At 44.4% G+C, this 26,168-nt stretch overlaps 1 protein-coding gene across 1 annotated transcript in view; it reads right to left on the bottom strand.

The window, feature by feature from the left end:
• LOC138267110 (polycystin-1-like protein 2) overlaps window positions 1-26,168 on the bottom strand; it is a 176,688-nt gene that overhangs the window by 41,557 nt on the left and 108,963 nt on the right. Inside the window, exon 12 of the mRNA XM_069215959.1 lies at window positions 4,713-4,797. Within this exon, the coding sequence (XP_069072060.1) occupies window positions 4,713-4,797 (85 nt within the window). The remainder of the gene's footprint in view (window positions 1-4,712; window positions 4,798-26,168) is intronic.

Below are 26,168 nucleotides of genomic sequence, written 5' to 3'. Positions count from 1 at the left end.
CACCTCCACCAAGTGCTTTGTAGGCTAGCACATTGTGCAGAGCTTAGCTCCACAAAAGGGTCTGGCTGGGCATCATCCTCAGCAGAGAGAAATAACATTGACTAGTGATAGAGGCAATTGTGAGGGCTAGCCAAGGAAGGAGACACTCTAGAAGATGGGGAGCCACCCAACGTTGAAAGGACTCTCAATGTCTAGTGGTGTCTTGACAAGGCCCCTGAATGCTTTGATTCTTTTGATGTCGAGATATGGGCATGCTTCAACACTAAACGCTTCGATGCTGAATGATGTTCTAATGGGCCTCTATACATCATCCACATCAATGGCGACCAACAGTGGGTGATGGCTTTGAGATACTGAAGTGGCAGAGGCTGTGCCATGGGAGGGTGAATGTGGTAAATGGACCCCTTTTTCTCCAAGGCAGAAGTTTGAAGCTGAAGGAGACTATTGTCTGTCAATATCACCATTCTTATCCCCATGGTGGACAAATTTCCTGTCCCTCATCCTCCATCAAATATTGCAGTCTTTAATGGAGTGAGAGTCAGGAAGAGAGGCCGCACAAACATCATTGTCATCATTCCTTCATGTCTTTCATCTACAAAGGGGGCATTTATCAAAAAGAGCTGGCATGACTGCTTGAGAAAGTAGGGAGATGAAAATGCACAGGAACTGAGCATTGGCAAAGCCAATCAGTTGGCTGCCAGCCATATGGCTTTCTCAAAGTCTGTTTTGCTATTTTTTTTTATGAAACATTGTTGTGGGAGATGCCAGGCCCTTATCAATATTAAAAAACAACATTTTAAAAACAATGGGAAAAAGTTAATAAACTTTTTTGGTCCCAAAAGAACAAATTAATGTTAATTACCTTCGGTAAAGCCTTATCTGGCAGACAGTCTATCTAGCCACAGATTCCTTACCTTAGAATTTTTTCCAGGAATCAGAATGGATTTGAAAAGTTTTCGTGACCACCACCCCTGTGCGCCGGTAGGTGGCATCGTTCAGCTCCGTGTGGCATTGTCTGCACCGAAAGTGACATGAGAGTTGCCTTTACAGGTGCTACCCCAGCGTGCTGACATCAGTTTCTTTTCATGACTTTCCACCCCAAGAACACAGAGCCAATGGTGTAGGAAACTAAGGCACTGAAAAGGGAAAAGCACTCTCCCTAGAAAACCACTCACAGAGCAAGAAGGATGGGTGGGTCAGTAAGCAATCTGCGACAAAAGGGTCTACCAGATAAGGCATTAAAGAAGGTAGCTTGTTCATCTGCTAGAGACCTCTAGCCGCAGATTCATCACCTTAGAGCAGACACCCAAGCAACACTTCCCCGGAGGTGGGTCTGCGAAAAAGTTTTACACTAAAAAGTCATGCAGAACCAAATGAGCAAAGTGCCCATACAGACGGACATGACTGTCCAGGCAGCAGTGCTTCCTGAAAGTGCAGAGAATCACATGTTGCTGCCTGGCAGATGTCCAGGACCAGAACTCTGCATACTAATGCAGTGGCTGCAGCCTTAGCTCTGGTGGAATGAGCACGCAAACCCTCAGGAGGGTTGTTTCTTGGCCAGTGCATAGCAGATTTTAATGCAGCCCAAATAATCTGGATATGGTTAATTTCTGCGCAGCCTTCCCCTCTTCGCTGCAACATAACCCAAAAAGAGTTGGTTGTTTCCCTCAGAACTCTTTCCTGCGGTCAAGATAGAACGACAACGCTCTTTTTGGGTACAGTCAGTGTAGTCACTCCTCTGTCCTACATGCAAAGGAGTGATAATGTTCAGCAGGGAGGATGCTCTACTGTGAAGAACCAGCTTGTTTTTAGGTACAGAGGCTTAGATGATAAGGCTTAGATCTCACTGACCCTCCGGGCAGATGTTATTGCCACTATAAAGGCTGCTTTGATGGTAAGGAGCCAGAGAGGACAGTTGTGCATTGGCTCAAAAGGAGCAAACATCAGAAAGGTAAGTGCAAGAGTGAGGTCCCACTGAGGTAAGATGAAGGATGAAGGTGGAAATATGTGTTGAAGACCTGTCAAAAACCTATTTGCAATAGCGCATTTGAAAAGAGTTGGCTGATATGGCAACTGGAGAAAGGCTGAGATGGTAGAAAGATATCCCTTCCCGGTGCCCAAAGAGGAGCTCTGCTGGGCAAGAGAAAGAATAAATAGAAGGATCTGAGAAAGGGGAGCAAAAAGCGGGTCAACTTTTTCTGCACCACATGTCAGAAACTTGCCCCAGCAAGCGCATACCGTCTTGGTGAAGGGACACCTGGCTGCCAAGATGACATTACAAACTTCAAGGGGTGGGGAGCAGAAACTGTCAGCTGTAGGCACTCAGTCTCCACGCATGAAGGTGGAATATTACCATGCTGAGGTTGAGGATCCTCCCTTGCTGTTGCAACAGGAGATCCTTCTGAAGGGGGAGCCTGATGGGAGGACCAATGGCCATGCTCAACAGCTCAGGATACCAAACTCTCCGAGCCCAGCCCAAAGCCATAAGGATGGCTTGGGTCTGGTCATTCCTGATCTTCTTGAGAACTCTGGGTCAGGAGCTGTATGGGCTGAAAGGCTTACAGGAGGCCTGAGCTACACATGAGACAAAAAGCATCCATGAGCAATAGCTGGCTTGGGAACTCTAGCACGTAAAACCACTGACATTATGTGTTCTCAGGTTGGACAGTTCATGGGAGCCCCTGTGCAAGGGCCTGGATCAGGCCCCAAGCAGGACATCCGTGAGGGCTTTGTTAAATGGGGGAAAGCTGTTCTAAAGGGGTGACTTCCAACTGAAGCACTTTTGTTGAGACATTAGCCTTGGCAGCCACTGGGCCATCTGAAGGTTCAGGACCTCAGCCGCTGTCCTCACCACCATAGCAAATATGGCACCCTCCTCCATATCCAAAGAGACCAAGCCAGTATCTGGAGAGGTGTCCAGTCCACTGGCATCCGCCAATTCCTAACACCAATCCATGTCAGGGTCTATGGGCTGGTATTCTTCAGGATCCAGTGGCCCCTTCCAATCTTGCCTGAATCCTAGCCCCTAGGAATAGGGCTCAGGCTTCAGCCTGGAGGCTCCAGTCAGACAATGTCCATCCAGCTCTGCGTTGGGGATAAGAATGGAGCCAGTGGCAGGAGCTTCAACAGTGGGACTGGTGTTGGGGAAGGTTGAGGTGGGATGACCGGCACTGGTCTGGATCCATCATTGGATCCAAGGGGTCTGACTGGTGCCGAGGGAGGACCCATCAGCAGGGACCAGTGGAGGCCCCTCCAAAATCCGTGGGGACCAAAGGTGCGTTAGCAGGCACAGGCCACCCAAATATGAGCTGCATGTCCTCATAAAATTTGTGGTGTTGGGCAGGGGTCACTTCAGCTCCCGGAAAATCAGGAGGTGTGAAACTGGTGCAGGCCCAACCGTGGAGCCAAGCCTTGAATGGCGAGCTCTTGTCTCGTCAGATGACTTTGACGGATGGGGTGAAGAAAAAGAAGAACTCTTCCACTTTTAACTCTTCTCTTTCTTGTGGGACTTAGCCGAACGCCCGGATGACTTTGACTGTAACGAAGATCAATGGCTCTGCGACCGATCCTGGAACATTCTTCTCAGCCGGGATTGCAACTGTGAGAGGGAATGCTCCATCAAGGTCTTGGGGTGCATGGCGCGGCAGTCGAAGCAGGTCTTCACTTTGTGGCTGAGCTCAAGACACCAAAGGCAGACAAGATGCGGGGCGGTCACAGATACGTAGACCTTGAAACCAGCATTCCTAGTGGACATCTCTGCCACACCAGAGAAAAATCTCAAACAATTTAGATAAAAACTAGAAAGAGATCAGTTAAAATATGACTGGGGGTAGCTCCCTCTGGATCTGCAGTGATTGGTATGGAAAGAAAAGAACTGACGTCAGCATGTTTCGTTGCACCACTTCCAGTGAGGACGACATCACATGGAGCCTCGGGATAATAATTCTAAGGTATGGAATCTGTGGCTAGAAGTCTCCATCAGATAAGCACACATTGCAATAGTTGTCCATGGCACTGTAGGGATCTACTTTGTATGTAGATGGGCACCTTGTGAAAGAGCAGAATGCCCTTACTCAAAGGAAAGCTAGTCAATGGCTGAATTAGGCTGGCCCACTGTGTAATGCTCTATGCTGTAGTGGGCACAATACAACTGTGAATGAGGCTATAACAGAGCAAGGGATAAAGTGAGGGCTAGCTGAAAGTCACTATAAATAAGTATCTATATAAATACTGTTTAATAAAAATTAAAAGCCTCCTAATGCCAGACCTACAAAAGGGTGATGAAACCCCTTTTTAAAAATGCTTTAAAACAACCACAATGCCTAAAGACATAAAGTGAAAATTGAAATCCCTCAAAAAAGTGGTGTTTTAGGGCAAAAATACCTTACTAAAAAGCAGTGTACTGAGCAGGGTGTTCTTCACAGAACGGAAAAACACAGAATGTCTGTCACTCGACTGAGCATGGTGGCATAGTGCAGCTTCCAATAGAGTTTTTTTTAGCCAAAAGCACTGCAGGTGTAATACATTGGTTAAAAAAAACCACAAGAACATTGTGTATTCAGGGGTGTTTACTATTCATTTGGTTAACTGAAAAACATTAAAAGAATTCTTGAGAAATTGTATTCTAGGATCTCGTACATAAGCGGATATATGCTACCTTTTATGAACATCAGATGGAAAGATAACCAAATCTGCTAGTAATGCATTCTCACCTTTCAAGGCAGCATCAATCTCCGGCTCCTCCTCCTCTTCTACCTTCTTCAGCACAAGAGCAAAGAAAATTGCAAATCCCACAACCTAAGGACAGAATGAGAGAAAGAAAGAGAAATGGAGATGAAGAATCTAGTGGAGATCAAGATGTCATGGGACAATAGCCCATATTATTATACTATATATGTGACTAGTTGCCTGTTCATTTCAATTCAGTTATTTAGACGTTAAACCTTTAATTGGTGGGAACACAGCATAGTCTTTGTCTGAATAGGCACTGAGATATTATTAACCATAGAAGGGATCTCACTGTCTCAGCAATATGGCTGAGGCTAAGTCCACCTAAATTCTTTGTAAACGGAAAGGGTATGTAAACCAAGCATTTCCACATGAGGTGATAAACAAGATCCTTTTATAAAAATAATAAGCATATCTATTTCAGCTAGGTCTAACTAAATATGTAAATTATGTGTTCATATTAAGCAAAACGGGCAAATTCATCATTGCGAATATAAGTTGCAGAGTGCTCTGCAACAAACAATTGTTCACACCATGTCCTTGGCTGTAAAACGTTCTTTTGTTAAGGCAACAGGACGAGCCACAGTCTGCTGGTCCAATCATTATTTACTACAAATATGTTCAGGTAATATTGATAATTTAATCATTGTTTGGGTAAACTACTAAGAACATGCTTTGAGTTAACACCTTTCACACTTCTTGGTAATAAAGTATGGTGGCTAACGTATAGCCAGTTTGATAAATATCAGTTCCTATAACTGTGGTGAGTTTATGAGTGAATAAGCTAAAGATAGTGGTATTGTCGCGTACGCTCTCATTATCCTAATGAGACTACTGGATTTTGAGCAGCAAAATTGTCCGCGGTGTGGGAGACTGAGTCCAACCCACTGCGGGTGACACCTGTTGCTCTAATCCGGATTTTGCTCCGGCCAACTAGCAGTGCCTCATCCCTACCACAGGATAGTGATGATTGGGCAGCCGAGTGCATGACATACTAGGCTTCTCAGGAAGTCGTGGTCACTCAGGTCACATCCGGTTCTCTCTCTCATTTACAACTTAGTCTCATATAGAAATGACAAACAGAAGTAGTATATGTTTCAATTATTAGTTTAATAAAACAACTGCATCTTAGATAGCATCTTAGATAGCAAAGTGTGAGCTGCAATAACCAGGACGACACAACATGACAGTATTAAAATTGTGACGAGAAAAGTGAAGCGTAAAAACAGCACTATCATATTTTCACTATAATCGAAGGACTATTTCCTATCTAAGGTATAATTTGAGCACAGCATGTTAAGCTCTAATTCTGCCTTTCAGGTTCCCCAGGGAAGACATCAACCCCCATAGCTGAGCAAAGGCTTGTGGTCTGCGTTAGCATCTGTAGCAAAGCATTCAGCATTCAGCATTCAGCAATCAGCATACAGTCCTGGTTCCCTGGCTGGAATCTTCCTCTGACGTGTAAGGGACAATGAAGTGTTTATGTAATAACGCAGCTGATGTTCTGAGAAAATGTCCCTACGTAAGGATGTGTATTTTCCACAAATGTTGGAGACTAAACGTCTACCACGTTCACCGGCAATGTACCGAACTGCAGCCTTGAATGAAGCACAGAGTGATCAAGAATGTCTTGTTTAAGAACAGAGTGCTGGCCTAGGCAAAAACAGTTAGATAGGTGAAAATAAACAAGACCATAAAAATGGTTATTGTAATAATAATAAAGCGAAGCTGAGTAAAATATATCTAGGTTAAAGTGCACAGCGGCCTAGTGTGTTAAAATAACGTGCATGGAGCTAAAACTAAAATGGCTACACAACAGTATGATTCCTCTGTTTTTTCGCATACCCCTTCAACACCATGCCAGTCCCACCTGACTAGTCCTCTGACGTATTAATGGGTAAACATGGAAATAACTCTGTTTCCAAAGTGCTGCTGGAACAGCGGGAAGGAAGGATAAGTTACTTACCTGTAAATCCTAGTTCTCTTCCAGGGGTATCCTCATCAAAGTCATAAACATTGAATATTCCCGCCCTCATGCGGGGACCCCAGAGCATACATAAAATACACACATGTATAAGTATGAAATATACACGAAAAATATAAAGCATTTTTAGTAGACAATTTTCATACCAAACTCATATATACATGTGTACAACAGCAATGCAGACTATATTGATAAACAGGCTAAAATGCTTTATTTCTATGGAGTTTATTTTTTTTTTAAACACTCCCTTTCAAAATTACAAGAAGAAAAAGCTTTCCAAAGCCCCATAGCTGGGCCCAGGGAAAGAAGCAGTAGCTACACAAGTGAAAAAAGAGAAAAAACTACATTGAAAACAATGGAGCATTATAAGCCAATAGGCTGCATGCAGGTTAACACAGCAGAACCATACAATTTTGGCACCGTGCCTTTAAGATCCTGAGCACCTTCAGTATCCCACCATGCCTCAGGGGTGAAGGAGAGGTGACAGTTGGTTCACAGTTAGGTAAGTACTTTTTTACGGTGACAACGCATCCAACAGATTAGAGAGATATGGTCTGTCCCTGCACTTCTAGGAGACTTGCGTCCAGGGAGGAGGGTGGGTTGTTTATGACTTTGATGAGGATACCCCTAGAAGAGAACTAGGATTTACAGATAAGTAACTTATCCTTCTCTTCCAAGGGATCCTCATCAATAGTCATAAACATTGAATAGATTAGCAAGCCCATCCCTTTACTCTGCGGACTGTCTAATAGAAGGGCAGGAAAAGATATACACTGTGCAAACAAATTTCTCAGAGACGCTTTCCCCACTTGAGCGTCTGCTCTGGCATCTGAGTCCAAACAGTAATGCCTAGTAAATGTATGTACAGACTTCCATGTAGCAGCCTTACAGATTTCAGAGATTGGAACATTATTAAGGAGGGCAGCAGTAGCCGCTTTTCCTCTTGTCGAATGAACCTTAGGCCTAGCCAATAACTGTTTGTTAGCCAATTGATATGCAGTAACAATACATTAAACTATCCATCTAGAAATGGTTCGTTTTGAGGCTGCATCGCCTGTTCTCTTATGACCGTAATTTACAAATAGGTGGTGAGAACGTCTGATCAATTTTGTCTTATCCAAGTAAAATTTTAGCACTCTTTTCAAATCTAGAGAGTGCAAAGCTTTCTCCGCCGGAGTATCCGGATTGGGGAAAAAAGTTGGTAGTGAAATAGTCTGATTAATGTGAAAATCCGACACCACCTTCGGTAAGAATGATGGATGAGTTCTTAGAACCACTCTATTTTCATGGAAAACCATGTACGGTTCCTTGGAGGACAAAGCCTCAATTTCACTGACCCTCCTCGCTGAAGTAATGGCTACGAGAAAAGCTGTCTTCCACGTAAGGTGTTGTAAAGAAGCTTTGTGGATAGGCTCGAAAGGAGGGCCCATGAGTCTAGATAATACTATGTTCAGTTCCATTGGAGGCGAGGGTTTTCGAATGGGTGGAAAAACCTTCTTCAAACCTTCTAAGAAATCCTTGACTACTGGCCTTGTAAAAAAGGATTCCTGAGAAGGTGACTTACAATAGGCTGTAATGGCAGATAAATGTACCTTAATAGGTGACACTTGCAGACCTGATTTCGCCAGATGGAGCACTTAAGACAATATGGCCTCCTCCTGAGCCAGATTAGGATTCTGACCCTGCTGACGACACCATATGTAGAATCTCTTCCACTTGAACACGTAAGAGCGCCGCGTGGAAGGCCGTCTGGACTCCTTTAAGATGTTCATGCATTCCTGCGAGAGCCCTAGATGCCCATACTGCAGGAATTCAGGAGCCATGCTGTCAAGCTCAGAGAGGGAAGGTTGGGGTGAAGTATCCTGCCTCCCAGCCTGCAAAGGGGATCCGGTCTGCACGGCAGCCTCTTGTGCGGTTGTTCTGATAGGTTGAGGAGATCCGTGTACCAGAACTGACGAGTCCATTGCGGGGCTATGAGAATCATTCTGGTGCTGGATCTGCAGAGTTTGTTTATCACAGCTGGTATGAGGGGAATCAGTGGAAAGGCGTAGAGAAATATCCCTGACCAGTCGATCAACATGGCATTCCCTCGAGACTCCGGACGGTAGAACCTGGACGCGAAGTCTGGTCATTTCTTGTTTACCTCGTCTGTGAAGAGATCTAACTGAGGCCGACCCCACTGAACGAAGAGGTCTTCGACGACCTCGTCGTGAAGAACCCAATCGTGGGCGTCCTCGAGGGTTCTGCTTAGGAAGTCTGCCTCCACGTTTTGCAGCCCTGGGAGGTGAATTGCTGTAAGAGACGTTCCCCTCACTATGAGCCAATGCCAAATGGCCTGAGATTCCCGAGACAGGGGCAGGGATCTCGTCCCTCCTTGCTTGTTCAGATAATACATTGTCGTCATATTGTCCGTCTGTACCAGGAGAGATTTTTCCTGAATCGATGGAGCAAAAGACTTGAGAGCCAGATGAACCGCTCTGAGCTCCAGCAGGCTGCTATGGTACGCTCTTTCTTTGTTGGACCACAAGCCCTGAGCTTGAAGGGAACCCAGATGAGCTCCCCAGCCCTGAAGCAACGCATCCGTTACCAGAGTGTCAGACGGGATCAGCTGATGAAAAGGAACTCCTACTGACAGGTGATGTCTGTGCATCCACCATCGTAATGATTGACGCGCTCCTACCGGAAGAAGCATTCTGTCCTCCCAGTGGCCTGTGTGTTGACTCCAGTTTTCCTCCAAAGCCTCTTGAAGAGGCCTAATATGCAATCTGGCGTTCGGGACAATGAAAATGCAAGAGGCCATGGAGCCCAACAGAAATGTCACCTGACGGGCCGTAGGCGCAGGGGAACTCAGAAGGTCTTGACACTTCCTCCTTATTGATAACAGTCGTTCCTCCGAAGGATACACTCTTTCGAGCTCTGTATTCAGCATTGCTCCCAGGTAGTGGAGGGTTTGTGTTGGGATGAGGGTGGACTTTTGGAAGTTGACTTGTAGACCTAGAGATCGGAAAACACTAAGCACAATGTCCAGAAGGTTTTTCGCCTGCTTCGGAGAGGAGGCTTTCAGCAGCCAGTCGTCTAGGTATGGATAAATGAATATTTTCTGCTTCCTTAAATGCGCCACTACCGTTGCTACACATTTGGAGAGTGCGCAAGGGGCAGATTTTAGGCCGAAAGGAAGCACCTTGAACTGATAGTGTTGGGAGGCTATCACAAATCGTAGGAATTTCCGATGTTTGGGAATGATCGGGATATGAAAATACGCATCTTGCAGTTCTATGGAGCACATCCAGTCTCCTTGATGCAGTTGAGGGAAAATCTGTTGGAGAGCCAGCATCCTGAACTTTTGTTTCTTTATGTACTTGTTCAGCAGCCTCAAGTCTAGAATCGGTCTGAAAACTCCTTCCCGACCCTTTTTTGCTACTAGAAAATAGCGGGAGTACACCCCCTTTCTTCTTTGTGCGACTGGAACCTTTTCTATTGCTTTTTTCTGTAACAGAGCATGAACCTCTTTGCGTAATAAGCTCATGTGAGCAGGACTGGATTTGGTTGGTGGCAAGTGAGGAGGAGGTTGCCGGAAAAGAAGAGAGTATCCACTCTCTACAATGTTCAGCACCCATTTGTCTTTTGTTATGCCATGGCACGCGTGAATGAACGCTGTGATACTTCCCCCAACCGGAGTGGTGTACGGTATCAAGGGAAGCGAATCCTCATTGTTTTGCAGGGGCTTTGAGGGTAGACTGCTGAGGTCTGCTTGACCCTCGGTCTCTTGTGGCTTTACGAGACTGGAAGAGGGGATGTCCTTGTTTCTGTTGTTGTCTTTGGGACCAATGAGGGGTTTGAACCCTCTGTTGGAACGGGTGCCTGTCGTAAGGCCTAAACCTTCGCCTGAAGTCTTTCCTTTTCTCGAGGCCCACTGCCCTCATGGTGTCAACCTCCGCCTTCATACGTGCCATCTCCTCATCTGTGTGGGTTCCAAATAGCGAGTTTCCATTAAACGGAAGATTCAAGATACGCTGCTGCGCTTCCTGCTTCAATCCTGTGAGTCTTAGCCAGGAAGACCTTCTCGCACAAACCTCATGTGCGTAACCATGTGCTGCCAAGTCTGCACCATCTGCTGCTGCACTGATGGCCTGATTGGACACCAGACTTCCCTCCTGAAGGATCTCCTGAAAATGCTGTCTGTCCTCTCTAGGCAGCTTTTCTGCAAACTTGCTCAGTGAGTCCCAGAGTGACCGATCGTATCTGCCTAGGAGTGCTGAGGCGCTGGAGACCTTCATCATTGACGCCGCCGTGCCACACATCTTCCTCCCCAGAGAGTCCAGGTGTCTACTCTCCTTGTCCGGTGGAACCGTCGAGGATGATGCCACTGAGAGTGTCTTACGGGCTGCGGCCAATATGACTGAGTCTGGTGGTGGATCAGCCCTGAGAAACAAAGGATCTTGATCAGGTGCCTTGTATTTCTTTAAGATCCTAGCGGGAGCTGAATGGAGGTTTGCTGGTGTTAAAAAAGTCTCCATGGTTGGTTGTAGAAGCCCAGGCACCAGCGGTAACAATTTCTTTGAAACCACCCTATGTTGCAGGGTTTCAAAGATTACGGATGAGGAGGTTGTAGGCTCTGGGACCTCAATATTCAGCTTTTGTGCTCCCCTGAGAAGCACCTCGTTGAAAGTTGTGATGTCGTCCACTGGGGAAACTCTAGCTGGTGGAGAATCCGTTAGAGTCGGGGGGTACCCTCTTACTGAAGACCCCAACGATGTGGACCAAGAAGGAGACCTTCTGTGACGGCGCGAACTTGATCTTCTCTGGGAGCGTGACCTGTTCCTAGATCTTGTTGTAGTGCTCCGAGGCCTAGTGGCAGACTGGCGAGACGCAGAACGAGCCCGTTCTGTACACGCTGTTGGCGATGGTGTCCTCGGGAGAGAAGCCGATGGTGAGTACATCCGCGAGTATTGAGAGTCTGGAGAAGCAGGTGTTTTATTAAGACTCTCCAACCACCTTTGCGATAGGTTTATGGGCGAGATGTGCCCAGACGATGCGGTTCTCGACCGCCCAGATAATCCACTCCTTATGGAGACCACTGGACTTGTTGGAGTGTTCTCATCAGCTGGTGGTAGCTGACGCTCTTCCCATTGCGATATAGGCAACACCTGTGTCGACATTGGAAGATGTACCGACGTCGAAGGGAGTACCACGGACTGCTCAGGTCTCGACGTCGAGCGCCTCGACGGTGACCAGTGGTCCCTTGAATGCGACCTGCTCGACGTCGTGTGCCTCGCCGTCGAGTGATGGGCCGCAGATGACGGATGTCTTTGCTCTCGCCGTTGAGGCGATCTCGACGTCGTCTTCCGTGCCGTCGAGGGATGTGAGGGGTTAGACGGCGAATGAGCACGGCAGGGCTGGCTCGACGTCGATCGGTGGGTTGCCGTCGACGGAGATCTGCCCTTATGATGGCTATGCACTTTCGACGTCGTATTCATCGACGTCGGTCGGGTCGCCGTTGCGAAGGTGGCAGCAATGACGTCGACGGGGAACAGACAGGCACCTTCTTACCAGCTGACGTCGATCTAGCCTGTCTCTACTGAGAATGGCTTGTTGACTGCCTGGGAAGTGAAGAGGACAATGTCTTCTGCCTCTCATGAAGACCATGAAGCCTGATTTTCTCTCTGTCTTTCAGAGTCCTTTTTGACATGTTCTTGCAGTGTCTGCATGTGTCAGGGCAGTGGCTCTGAGGCAGACACACAATACAGAGAGAGTGTGGATAAGACTGGGCCTTCTTCATCCCACAGGAAGGGCACTTCACAAAAAGAGAAGGCATTTTCCAGTCAGGAAAAAATCCCTTGACTCAGACAAAGGTGAAAAATGTTGAGTGAAGGTAGAAAAAATGCTGTTTTTAAATATTTTTCTGTGAAAAACTCAGAAAAAGTGAGAGCTCAATGCTCCAGGATCCACTCAGAGGAAGCCGGAAAAAAGAACTGACCTAACTGTGAACCAACTGTCACCTCTCCTTCACCCCTGAGGCATGGTGGGATACTGGTGGTGCTCAGGGTCTTAAAGGCACGGTGCCAAAATTGTATGGTTCTGCTGTGTTAACCTGCATGCAGCCTATTGGCTAATAATGCTCCATTATTTTCAATGTCGTTTTTTCTCTTTTTTCACTTGTGTTGCTACTGCTTCTTTCCCTGGGCCCAGCTATGGGGCTTTGGAAATCTTTTTCTTCTTGTAATTTTGAAAGGGAGTGTTTAAAAAAAAAAAAAAAAAAGCTCCATAGAAATGAAGCATTTTAGCCTGTTTATCAATATAGTCTGCATTGCTGTTGTACACATGTATATATGAGTTTGGTATGAAAATTGTCAAGGATTTCTTAGAAGGTTTGAAGAAGGTTTTTCCACCCATTCGAAAACGCTCGCCTCCATGGGAACTGAACATAGTATTATCTAGACTCATGGGCCCTCCTTTCAAGCCTATCCACAAAGCTTCTTTACAACACCTTACGTGAAAGACAGCTTTTCTCGTAGCCATTACTTCAGCGAGGAGGGTAAGTGAAATTCAGGCTTTGTCCTCCAAGGAACCGTACATGGTTTTCCATGAAAATAGAGTGGTTCTAAGAACTCATCCATCATTCTTACCGAAGGTGGTGTCGGATTTTCACACTAATCAGACTATTTCACTACCAACTTTTTTCCCCAATCCGGATACTCCGGCGGAGAAAGCTTTGCACCCTCTAGATTTGAAAAGAGTGCTAAAATTTTACTTGGATAAGACAAAATTGATTAGACGTTCTCACCACCTATTTGTAAATTACGGTCATAAGAGAACAGGCGATGCAGCCTCAAAACGAACCATTTCTAGATGGATAGTTTAATGTATTGTTACTGCATATCAATTGGCTAACAAACAGTTATTGGCTAGGCCTAAGGCTCATTCGACAAGAGGAAAAGCGGCTACTGCTGCCCTCCTTAATAATGTTCCAATCTCTGAAATCTGTATGGCTGCTACATGGAAGTCTGTACATACATTTACTAGGCATTACTGTTTGGACTCAGATGCCAGAGCAGACGCTCAAGTGGGGAAAGCGTCTCTGAGAAATTTGTTTGCACAGTGTATATCTTTTCCTGCACTTCTATTAGACAGTCCGCAGAGTTAAGGGATGGGCTTGCTAATCTATTCAATGTTTATGACTATTGATGAGGATCCCCTGGAAGAGAAGGATAAGTTACTTACCTGTAAATCCTAGTTCTCTTCCAGGGGTATCCTCAAAGTCATAAACAAACCACCCTCCTCCCCGGACGCAAGTCTCCTAGAAGTGCAGGGACAGACCATATCTCTCTAATCTATTAGATGCGTTGTCACCATAAAAAAGTACTGACCTAACTGTGAACCAACTGTCACCTCTCCTTCACCCCTGAGGCATGGTGGGATACTGGAGGTGCTCATGGTCTTAAAGGCACAGTGCCAAAATGTTATGGTTTTGCTGTGTTAACCTGCATGCAGCCTATTGGCTAATAATGCTCCATTGTTTTCAATGTAGTTTTTTCTCTTTTTTCACTTGTGTTGCTACTGCTTCTTTCCCTGGGCCCAGCTATGGGGCTTTGGAAAGCTTTTTCTTCTTGTAATTTTGAAAGGGAGTGTTTAAAAAAAAAAAAAAAAAAAAGCTCCATAGAAATTAAGCATTTTAGCCTGTTTATCAATATAGTCTGCATTGCTGTTGTACACATGTATATATGAGTTTGGTATGAAAATTGTCAAGGATTTCTTAGAAGGTTTGAAGAAGGTTTTTCCACCCATTCGAAAACCCTCGCCTCCATGGGAACTGAACATAGTATTATCTAGACTCATGGGGCCTCCTTTTGAACCTATCCACAAAGCTTCTTTACAACACCTTACGTGAAAGATAGCTTGTCTCGTAGCCATTACTTCAGCGAGGAGGGTCAGTGAAATTCAGGCTTTGTCCTCCAAGGAACCGTACATGGTTTTCCATGAAAATAGAGTGGTTCTAAGAACTCATCCATCATTCTTACCGAAGGTGGTGTCGGATTTTCACACTAATCAGACTATTTCACTACCAACTTTTTTCCCCAATCCGGATACTCCGGCAGAGAAAGCTGTGCACTCTCTAAATTTGAAAAGAGTGCTAAAATTTTACTTAGATAAGACACAATTGATTAGAAGTTCTCACCACCTATTTGTAAATTACGGTCATAAGAGAACAGGCGATGCAGCCTCAAAACGAACCATTTCTAGATGAATAGTTTAATGTATTGTTACTGCATATCAACTGGCTAACAAACAGTTATTGTCTAGGCCTAAGGCTCATTCGACAAGAGGAAAAGCGGCTACTGCTGCCCTCCTTAATAATGTTCCAATCTCTGAAATCTGTAAGGCTGCTACATGAAAGTCTGTACATACATTTACTAGGCATTACTGTTTGGACTCAGATGCCTGAGCAGACGCTCAAGTGGGGAAAGCGTCTCTGAGAAATTTGTTTGCACAGTGTATATCTTTTCCTGCACTTCTATTAGACAGTCCGCAGAGTTAAGGGATGGGCTTGCTAATCTATTCAATGTTTATGACTATTGATGAGGATCCCCTGGAAGAGAAGGATAAGTTACTTACCTGTAAATCCTAGTTCTCTTCCAGGGGTATCCTCAAAGTCATAAACAAACCACCCTCCTCCCCGGACGCAAGTCTCCTAGAAGTGCAGGGACAGACCATATCTCTCTAATCTATTAGATGCGTTGTCACCATAAAAAAGTACTGACCTAACTGTGAACCAACTGTCACCTCTCCTTCACCCCTGAGGCATGGTGGGATACTGGAGGTGCTCAGGGTCTTAAAGGCACGGTGCCAACATTTTATGGTTTTGCTGTGTTAACCTGCATGCAGCCTATTGGCTAACAATGCTCCATTGTTTTCAATGTAGTTTTTTCTCTTTTTTCACTTGTGTTGCTACTGCTTCTTTCCCTGGGCCCAGCTATGGGGCTTTGGAATTTTTTTTCTTCTTGTAATTTTGAAAGGAGTGTTTAAAAAAAAAAAAAAAAAACCTCCATAGAAATAAAGCATTTTAGCCTGTTTATCAATATAGTCTGCATTGCTGTTGTACACATGTATATATGAGTTTGGTATGAAAATTGTCTACTAAAAATGCTTTATATTTTTCGTGTATATTTCATACTTATACATGTGTGTATTTTATGTATGCTCCGGGGTCCCCGCACGAGGGCGGAATATTCAATGTTTATGACTATTTATGAGGATCCCCTGAAAGAGAATAGTTTCTTACCTGTAACTCCGGTTCTCTCGTAGGGGAATTTCCATGATAATTCATAAGCACTGAACAGTCCCGCCCATATGAGGGGACCCTGGATCAGTTCTTTAATATAGCTTCTTAAGTGGAAATGTTTGCCTTTCTTCAGGAAGGCCTGTAAAGACAATTAAGAAAGCGACAGATAATACAGTCTACATATCTAGGCTGCAATGGCCTAATTCTTCATCAAGAAGTCAAAAAAGGACCAATACATTAAAATTGAATATAATTTAAGATGTTTTGCAAACAGTATAAATCTCCTTCACTAACCCTTTTTTTGATAGAGATGAGGGAGAGCTGGGCAGAGTAGCCTTATAGGCTGCCATTATATGGCTAAAATAGAAGCTGTACCTTTAAGAGCCCAGAGACCACCAGTATCCAATCATGCTCAGCTCGTGGCAGTTGCTTCAGTTCTTTTTGAAGGCGATACAGGACATAGAAAGATTCCAGGATACCTCTGTCCATTCCACCGGGGAGGAGGGAGGGTTGCTTAAGACTTATCATGGAAAGTCCCCTACAAGAGAACAGGAGTTACGGATAAGAAACTATCCCTTCTCTCGTAAGTGATTCCCATGTATAGTCAAAAGCCTTGAAAAGAATAGCAAGCCCATCCCCACATCTTTACCTGGAGAAGACAGAGAGTCACTTATATAGTTTAAGCAAATATATTTCTGAGGGAGGCCTGCCCTACTTGAGCATCTGCTCTAGCGTCATAATCTAGGCAGCAGTGCTTGGTGAATGTATGTACCAATTTCCAGGTAGCTGCCTTGCATATTTCTGGATTTGTGACGTTATGCAGTAAGGCAGCAGTAGCTGCTTTACCTCTAGTAGAATGTGATTTATGTTTAGCTATTAGTGGCTTTTTAGCTTTTTGGTAGCACAATAAGATACAAGAAAATATGCATCTAAAGATGGATTGTTTGGAAGACGCCAGACCAGTGCATATTGGACCATAGTTAATAAACAACTGGTTCATTTGGTGGATATCTTTTGTTTTGTCAAGGTAGAACTTCAGAACCCACCTAACATCCAAAGAATGGAGAGATCTTTTTGCTGGAGTAGGGGGATTCTGAAAGAATGTAGGCAATTAAATTGTCTGGTTAACATGAAAGTCTGACACTATTTTAGGAAGGAATTTTTGGGTGAGTTCTCATATCCACTTTGTTAGAATGAAAAACAGTATATGGTTCATGAGAACATAGCGCTTGTATCTCGCTGACGACACGCTGAAGTTATTGGAACCAGGAAAGCTGCCTTCCACGTGAGATGTTGCAGGGAAACCTTGTGGATGGGTTCAAAGGGATCTCGCCTAAGGCGAGAAAGCACTATATTGAGTTCCTAAGGAGGCGAAGGAGACGTCTAATGGGAGAGGAAACCTTCTTCAAGCCTTCTAAGAAATCTTTTATGACAGGGAGTTTGAAAAAGAGGTTTGTGATGGACATTTCCTGTAGGCAGTAAAAACTGTAAAATTAACCTTTATGGAAGAGAATTGCAAGCCAGGTTTGGTCAAGTGTAGAAGGTATGGTAGAATCACATCCTCTTGGCAAGTAGTCGGGTCCACATTCTTACAGGACCACTAGATGTGAAATCTCTTCTATTTGAAGGCGTAAGTGGAGCAAGTAGAAGGCCGCTTAGCCTCCTTGAGAATCTCCATGCACTCTTGTGGCAAGTTCAAGTGTCCATACTACACTAGTTCAGGAGCCATGCCGCCAAATTCAAGGAGGAGAGATTGGGGTGTACAATCTGTCCCCTACATTCCATTAGTAGGTCTGGCCTGCATGGCAGCTTGAGATGTGTACGCTATGGCCAGTGAAGAAGGTGTGGAAACCACCATTGCTGTGGCCACTTTGGAGCAATTAGGATCATCTTTCCTTCAGAGTGGAACAGCTTGATCAGGATTTCCGGGATCAGGGGAACTGGTGGAAAGGCAGAAAGAAATTTGGCTGACTGGTTGATCTACAGGGCATTCCAAAGTTTCTTTGGATAGTGATACCTGGAGGCAAAGGTACAGCATTTTCTGTTTTCCGATGTGGCGAAGAGGTCAATAGAAGGGGCGCCCCACAAGCGGTAGATACTTTGAACGACTTCTTCCTACAGGACCCACTCGTGATTTGTGTTGGAAGCTTTGCTTACAGCATCTGCTTGAACCTTTTGGGCACCTGGGAGGTGAGTTGCTGTTACCCTCAGGTTCCTGGCCAAAAGCCATTTCCAAATTGTTTGGGCCTCTAGTCACAAGGCTTTGGACCTGGTGCCCCCTGCTTGTTCAGGTAGTACATGATGGTTGTTTTGTCTGTCTGAACAAGCAGGGTGTCAGTGGTGAATGATGAGTTAAAGGCCTTGAGCGCCAGATGAGCTGTACTGAGCTCGAGGAGATTGATATGAAAAGAGCTCTCTCAGACAATGAGCCTTCAATCTGGAGATGATCCATGTGAGCTCCCCATCTGAGCAATGATGCATCCATCACAGTGGTTTGAGAAGGTACCTGTTGGTGAAATGGCATCCCTTTGGAGGAGATTGCTTGAAGAACACTGCCACTTGAGGGATTGTATAGCGTGCTGGGATAGTGTGATCTTGTCTTCAAAGTTGCCCATCAGCTGGTCCCATTGGTCCTTTAGACACTCCTGGAGAGGCCCCATGTAGAGGTGGATATTGGGAGTGAGAAAGATACAGGAGGCTATCGAGCCAAGAAGAGATGAGACTGCTCTTGCTGTTGGATGAGGTACCCTCCTGAGATTGTGACATTTCTGAAGGATCGAGAAGCATCGCTCCTCCGAAGAACACACCTTTGCATGAATGGTGTCGATGGAAGCGCCCAAGTAATGCAACATCTGGACTGGTGTTGATGTGGACTTGTTGAAGTTGATGTGAAGACCCAAACGATGAAGGAGCTCACAGTCCAATTGAAATGCTGTTGGGCTTAGTGAGAAGTGGACACCTTTATAAGCCAGCCGTGTAGATATGGGTAGACGAAGATTGTGTTTTCTTAGATGGACTGCCACCACAGCCATGCACTTGGAGAATTTTCTGGGTGCTGACTTGGGGCCATATGGTAGTACTGTGTACTGGTAATGGTCAAGGCCCACAAGAAATCTGATACATTTCTGATGCTTCCTAGCAATGGGAATGTGAAAGTATGCATTGTGAAGATCGATGGAGCAAAGCCAACCCCCCTGATGAGGTTGGGGATATATTTGATGTGAAGCCAACATCCTGAACTTCTCCTTCTGAATCCACTTTTTGCAGACTTTTAGATCGAAAATGGATCTGAATTTGTGCTTGCCTTTCTTAAATACCATTCTGGCGTTGACTGTTGGGAATAGGTTCCACCGTCTTCTTTTGTAACAAGATGTTGACTTCCGTCCTGACTAAGTTGAGATGGAAAGTGGACTGGCTCTGGTGGAACGGATGGCGGTGGAGTGGTAAACCTGAGACAGTCTCCATTCAGCACATAGTCAATATCCAGGAGTCTGTTGTGATGTGTTGCCACTCTTTCAGGGAATGTGTATTGCTTCCCTGTACTGCCATTTGATAAAGTTTTGTTTTGACCAATGACTTTGTGTTTCACCACTGCGCATATTAGTTGCTCAATGTTCACCAGTAGCACATGGTATGTTTTGTTCAGTTTAGCCGCCTATGGGCTTTGACATTGCATTAGTCTGTATTCTGCCTATTGGCTTTGACATGGCATTAGCCATTACTTTCTGTATTCAGTTGAGCCGCCTATGGGCTTTGACATTGCATTAGTCATTACATTCTGTATTCTGCCTATTGGCTTTGACATGGCATTAGCCATTACTTTCTGTATTCAGTTGAGCCGCCTATGGGCTTTGACATTGCATTAGCCATTACATTCTGTATTCTGCCTATTGGCTTTGACATGCTGTATCCAGTCTAGCCGCCTATTGGCTTTGACATTGCATTCCTATTGGCTTTGACATGATATTCAGCTCCGCTGCCTATTGGCTTTGACATGATATTATACATTGCATTTTATATTCAGCTCGGCTGCCTATTGGCTTTGACATGATATTATACATTGCATTTTGTATTCAGCTCAGCTGCCTATGGGCTTTGACATGATATAAGACATTGCATTTTGTATTCAGCTTAGATGCCTATTGGCTTTGACATGACACTAGACATTGCATTTGATATTTAGGTTAGCTGCCTATTGCCTTTAACATGACATTGCATTTGATATTTAGGTTAGCTGCCTATTGCCTTTAACGTGGAGTTAGACATTGCAGTTGAGAATCCAAGCTGTATTTTTCCAAGCTGTGTTTTTGCACCAGAGAACCAAGATGTTTTTCTCACAGTAGACTAGACATGATAAGAGAGAGTACATGGGTGTTGTTTTTCTCTTCGCTTGAGCTTGGGAACAGGAGTAGTCTTGGAGACCTGGCCAGTCTCCAAAAGGCTTGCTCAGTTTCCCAGGTCTGAGAGGAGGGGGCACACCTTTGTAACGAATGTAACAGGCTGCAGAGATTCAGATTCGAATCTGCCGGACCTCGTGCTGGAGCTTGGCGCCAGCTGCCAGCAATCCCGTGCGGGTAGATGAAACTCTTTCTCGCGGCTGACAGGGGTCATCAGCTTGCAGACCTTAGAAAGATGTAGCTGTAAATAGTTCCCACACGGTGAAGTATTTGTTTTGCTTTGCATTCAATATCTTATAAATATAACCTGCTGTGTATATTGCAAACTGATATATTTTGTTTGATTAACGCGGACTTGAAAGCTACTAATTCGTCATACATAAAATATTGTGGTTGGGGAAGAATTAACAACAATAAAAGTCTTCTTTGACCTCAGAAGTGCATTTCTGTTGTGTTATGTTAGTGCTTAGAAACTAAATAAGAGGAAAGCACTACAATTGGTACCTGGAGTCGTGGGGTCGGTCATTAAGAGGTGATTAAGAAGGGGTTTGACGAGTTAGTAGATTTCTAAGTGCACACTTTAAAAGTGTAATTGTTTTTTTGTTGTTTGGAGAGTTACAGAAATTGTTTTTTGTTGTTTGGAGAATCACAGTAGCACGGCAGACCATGTCATGTGTTGTTAAACTGCCTGATGGTGCTACGAAAAACTGTGAATTGTTTGTTGTTTGGAGAATCACAGTAGCACGGCAGACCATGTCATGTGTTGTTAAACTGCCTGATGGTGCTAAGAAAAACTGTGAATTGTTTTCTGTTTGGGGAATTACAGAAGAAAATGCATGTGTAGAAAACGTGTGTTTTGGAAGTAATGATGACAGAAAGGTCTGGATACCTTTATCTGCTTACAGAGAAATGCAGGAGAAATGTAGGAAGTTGGAACATGAAAATAGGAATTTACGTGAGCAAATTAGCCCGACTGAAAGTTATAAAAGGGCTGTTTTTGAAGAATCTTTCTTGTCCCATTCCAGTAATGAGGGGGTTAAGACAGCTCCGAGCTGCACTGAATTTTCGTGTGAGCCAGGGTTTTTGGCAGCCAAAATGCATTCCTTAACTGATAACACGGACGAGAGAGACCAGAATGTGATTTACGAGTTACCGTTGCAAAATGCACAAGTAAAACAAAGGATTTTAGAGCAAGCCACCCCGACTTTCATTAGCTTGTTTGATTTTTGGAAAAAGAATAGCCCTCATTTGAGAGAAATCCTAACACTTTTGTATATGGTCACTGTGAAAAATAATATGCAGCTGCGCGCTTGTGATTTGGCAAATGAAATAATGCAGACTTTAGGTTTTTGCGCAGTGCAAGAAGGAAATACTTATGTACATTTAAATCATGAACAAGGAAAGAAAATAGTGCCCCTAGCTAGAATCATACAATGGATCTGGTACTTGCAAGACAGGGCTAGAGTACCACAGGTAAAAAAGTTATCAATGAAGTTGTGTGCACCATTTGAATTCGTGTCCACTGAAGATAAAAAGCATGTTTGTTTTACTAATGATTCATTGACTGAAATGTTGTTTTCTGGCACAGTAGAAGGAACAGCGTTGTATAATGTGTGTCAGATTTTAAAGCAAGAGCTACGTGAGATGTGTCATTTTTATGCTGATTTTTGGTTCTTTGATAATGTTTTAGCCACATGGCTTGCACCTAACTGGTTCAATTACTTTGCAGATGTTAATGAGAAAAATTCAGAGAGAGAAGTGTTCACCCAGAATTCTGCCTTAGTGGGGATGGCTAAGTGGGTGCCCCAGAAATGTGAACAGCTGAGAGAAAAAGCCACTTACAGGTGGGCAGAGATGAGAGAGATGCACATTCCCCTAGTTTTGATAAAAACTGTGCAGTACGCACAAAAGCAATCTGTCATGCAAGCAGTCACAGAGCAGTTGGGGAGAGGAAAGTTACCAGGACAGGAATGGGAAAGTGATCAGGTTTTAGGGAGAGTGATTGCTGCAGATTACCAAGGAAAAATCGAAATTATGCTGATATCTAGAAAAGAATCTGATTCATTCATACAAATTGGAGACAGAATGGCCCAAATTGACAAAAATGCAGTGAATGGAGGTTTGTTAAAGAAGGAGTCTGCCCCAGCCCTTCTGACAGTGCAAGAAAAGGGAAGCTGTGGTGCAGCAGATAAAAACCTCAGTGCTGACGTGTGGGCTGAAGCCCCAAGTGATCCTCCAGAACCTGCAGTGAATATAACAAAGGGCCCCAAAAACGTCCTGCTGATTATAAAACAGGGAAAGAAAGAGGAAGGGTGCAGTTTAAATGAAAAATGTTATTTGCAAGAAAAGTCATACTTGTTTCTTTTGCAAATCCTACCACGTTTCGCCACTGTCCCTGAGTGTGCTGTGTGGTCCCCCTTCCGGTGTGTGCGTGTGGGGTCGGGGAAGGGTCCGAATCCCCAACCTGAACCTGGCTGAGTAAAGTGCCAGCACCATGGATCCATTTTGCGCAAACTGCGCCTTCAGTTCAAGTTCAACTTGTTTGATTGCATTCTTCCACGGGAACTAAGCTGTGTTTTTTTTTTTTTTTCCCTTCTCGTATGGAACTCTGACTTTTGCTTACCTTCCAGAAAACCTTTCAGGTGGACCGTGCACCTTTACATGAGCAGAACTCATGCCACATCAAATTGCTAACACTGTTGAATTAGAGACTCACTCAGAGTATAAAAATTGCCATGAAATCAATGTGTTAATTCACTTCTATTGCTTTACAGGGATTGCTTTGATCATTCAAATCTGACTTACTGATAATGTTTTTTTTTTTGTGCCGATGTTTTTTGTTTTTGTTTGAAACAAGAGATATGTGAAACAAAAATTCATTGGTCAAAGGGCGGAATGTACTGCCATTTGATAAAGTTTTGTTTTGACCAATGACTTTGTGTTTCACCACTGCGCATATTAGTTGCTCAATGTTCACCAGTAGCACATGGTATGTTTTGTTCAGTTTAGCCGCCTATGGGCTTTGACATTGCATTAGTCTGTATTCTGCCTATTGGCTTTGACATGGCATTAGCCATTACTTTCTGTATTCAGTTGAGCCACCTATGGGCTTTGACATTGCATTAGTCATTACATTCTGTATTCTGCCTATTGGCTTTGACATGGCATTAGCCATTACTTTCTGTATTCAGTTGAGCCGCCTATGGGCTTTGACATTGCATTAGCCATTACATTCTGTATTCTGCCTATTGGCTTTGACATGCTGTATCCAGTCTAGCCGCCTATTGGCTTTGACATTGCATTCCTATTGGCTTTGACATGATATTCAGCTCCGCTGCCTATTGGCTTTGACATGATATTATACATTGCATTTTATATTCAGCTCCGCTGCCTATTGGCTTTGACATGATATTATACATTGCATTTTGTATTCAGCTCAGCTGCCTATGGGCTTTGACATGATATAAGACATTGCATTTTGTATTCAGCTTAGATGCCTATTGGCTTTGACATGACACTAGACATTGCATTTGATATTTAGGTTAGCTGCCTATTGCCTTTAACATGACATTGCATTTGATATTTAGGTTAGCTGCCTATTGCCTTTAACGTGGAGTTAGACATTGCAGTTGAGAATCCAAGCTGTATTTTTCCAAGCTGTGTTTTTGCACCAGAGAACCAAGATGTTTTTCTCACAGTAGACTAGACATGATAAGAGAGAGTACATGGGTGTTGTTTTTCTCTTCGCTTGAGCTTGGGAACAGGAGTAGTCTTGGAGACCTGGCCAGTCTCCAAAAGGCTTGCTCAGTTTCCCAGGTCTGAGAGGAGGGGGCACACCTTTGTAACGAATGTAACAGGCTGCAGAGATTCAGATTCGAATCTGCCGGACCTCGTGCTGGAGCTTGGCGCCAGCTGCCAGCAATCCCGTGCGGGTAGATGAAACTCTTTCTCGCGGCTGACAGGGGTCATCAGCTTGCAGACCTTAGAAAGATGTAGCTGTAAATAGTTCCCACACGGTGAAGTATTTGTTTTGCTTTGCATTCAATATCTTATAAATATAACCTGCTGTGTATATTGCAAACTGATATATTTTGTTTGATTAACGCGGACTTGAAAGCTACTAATTCGTCATACATAAAATATTGTGGTTGGGGAAGAATTAACAACAATAAAAGTCTTCTTTGACCTCAGAAGTGCATTTCTGTTGTGTTATGTTAGTGCTTAGAAACTAAATAAGAGGAAAGCACTACATTCCCCCTACAGGAGTGGATAATGGAAGAGGGGGCAGGGAGGACTCAAGGTTTTGTGCCTTCTGGTTGTTTAGCACCTTGGATGGGTTGTTGGTTAGAACGTCCTCTTAATGGTTTACATTGTGTGTGGTAAGATCTCTGATGCTGCTGAGATCTGCTTGGAATCCATTGAGGGGTTTGAACCCTCTGTGAAGGAAAATGACGTTGGTAGGGTCTGAATGATTTGATTGTTCCCTGGGCTTCCCCAGCCCTACTGCTTTTAATGTGACGATTTCCATCTTCATTCTTGTCATTTCGTCATCAGTATGACTGCTAAAAAATGTGGAACCAGAGAATGGACCATTTTTAATACACTGTTGCGCTTCTGGTTTTAATGACGTCAGTCTGAGCCAAGCATGCCTCTGCAGAGTTATTACATGGCAATAACCATGTGCGGAAAGTATGGAAGACTATGCCAATCCACTGATTATTTGGGTTGATACCATTGCTCCCTCATTTACTATTTCTAGGAAGTGTTTCCGTATATCCTTTGAAAGGCGCTTGGCAAATTGTTGGATCGAATCCCAATAGGCCCGGTCGTACCTTCCCAAGAAGGCGATAGCACTGGCTACTTTCAATGACGTGGCAGCTGTGCTGCAGACTTTGTGGCCTGATGAATCCTGTTTTCTACTCTCCTTATGTGGAGGTGAAGAAGCTGATGGAGAGGTAGAATGTACTTTTATGGCAGCGAATATCACAACAGAGTCGGAGAAGGATCCGAATGTAAAAATAAAGGATCTTGATCCGGAGGACTGTATTTCTTCTGAAGCCTGGACGGTGCAGGCGTAGCAGTGGCTGGAGTTAAAAACAGGTCCATAGCCGGCTCAAGTGACCTGGAACCAGGGGAAGTAACTGTCTTGAGATAGAACGTATATGTAGCGTTTTGAAGATCACCAATGTGGACAGTGTAGGGATTGACTTTGGTATATTTCGTTTGGCAGCTCCTCAGACTAACACCACTTGAAAAGTGGATATGTCATCTATTGGAGAGACACATAGTGGTGGAGTGTTCGTAAGGTTGGTGAGTAATTTCTTGTTAAAGAAGAGGAATGGTCGGAATGTTGTTGATGAGAACGTGACCTTGATCTATGGTGAGATTCATGACGGTGATGGTGATGTGAAGTAGTAGAAGAGCGCCTTGATGTTTGACCATGAGAGTGGTGGCGCACCCATAAGAGCATTGGGGTCCTGGGAGCTGGCGTTCTCCTAGAATCTGGAGGAGGAGGTAAATTAGGAGGCACTACTGGTGGAGGAAGCACCAGTGGAAGAGGTGGCGGCAGCAGAGGAGATGAAGCTGGTGGAGGAGGTGACGAGGGTGGAGGAGATGAAGAGGAAGGTAACATCACAAGAGAAGGTGATGCATTAGTTGAAACATAAATTCTTCTCCTTTTTCTTCTCTTCCTCAACGTCGACAAACTCCTCAACATCGAACTTTTACATCGACGTTTAGATCTCGATGTCAATCATCCACAGTGTCATGGCAAACCAGC

This window comes from Pleurodeles waltl, chromosome 12 (assembly GCF_031143425.1).
Source record: "Pleurodeles waltl isolate 20211129_DDA chromosome 12, aPleWal1.hap1.20221129, whole genome shotgun sequence".
NCBI lineage: Eukaryota > Metazoa > Chordata > Amphibia > Caudata > Salamandridae > Pleurodeles > Pleurodeles waltl.
The sequence above is the reverse complement of the archived record's forward strand: the minus strand, read 5'-3'. Positions and strand labels throughout refer to the sequence as shown.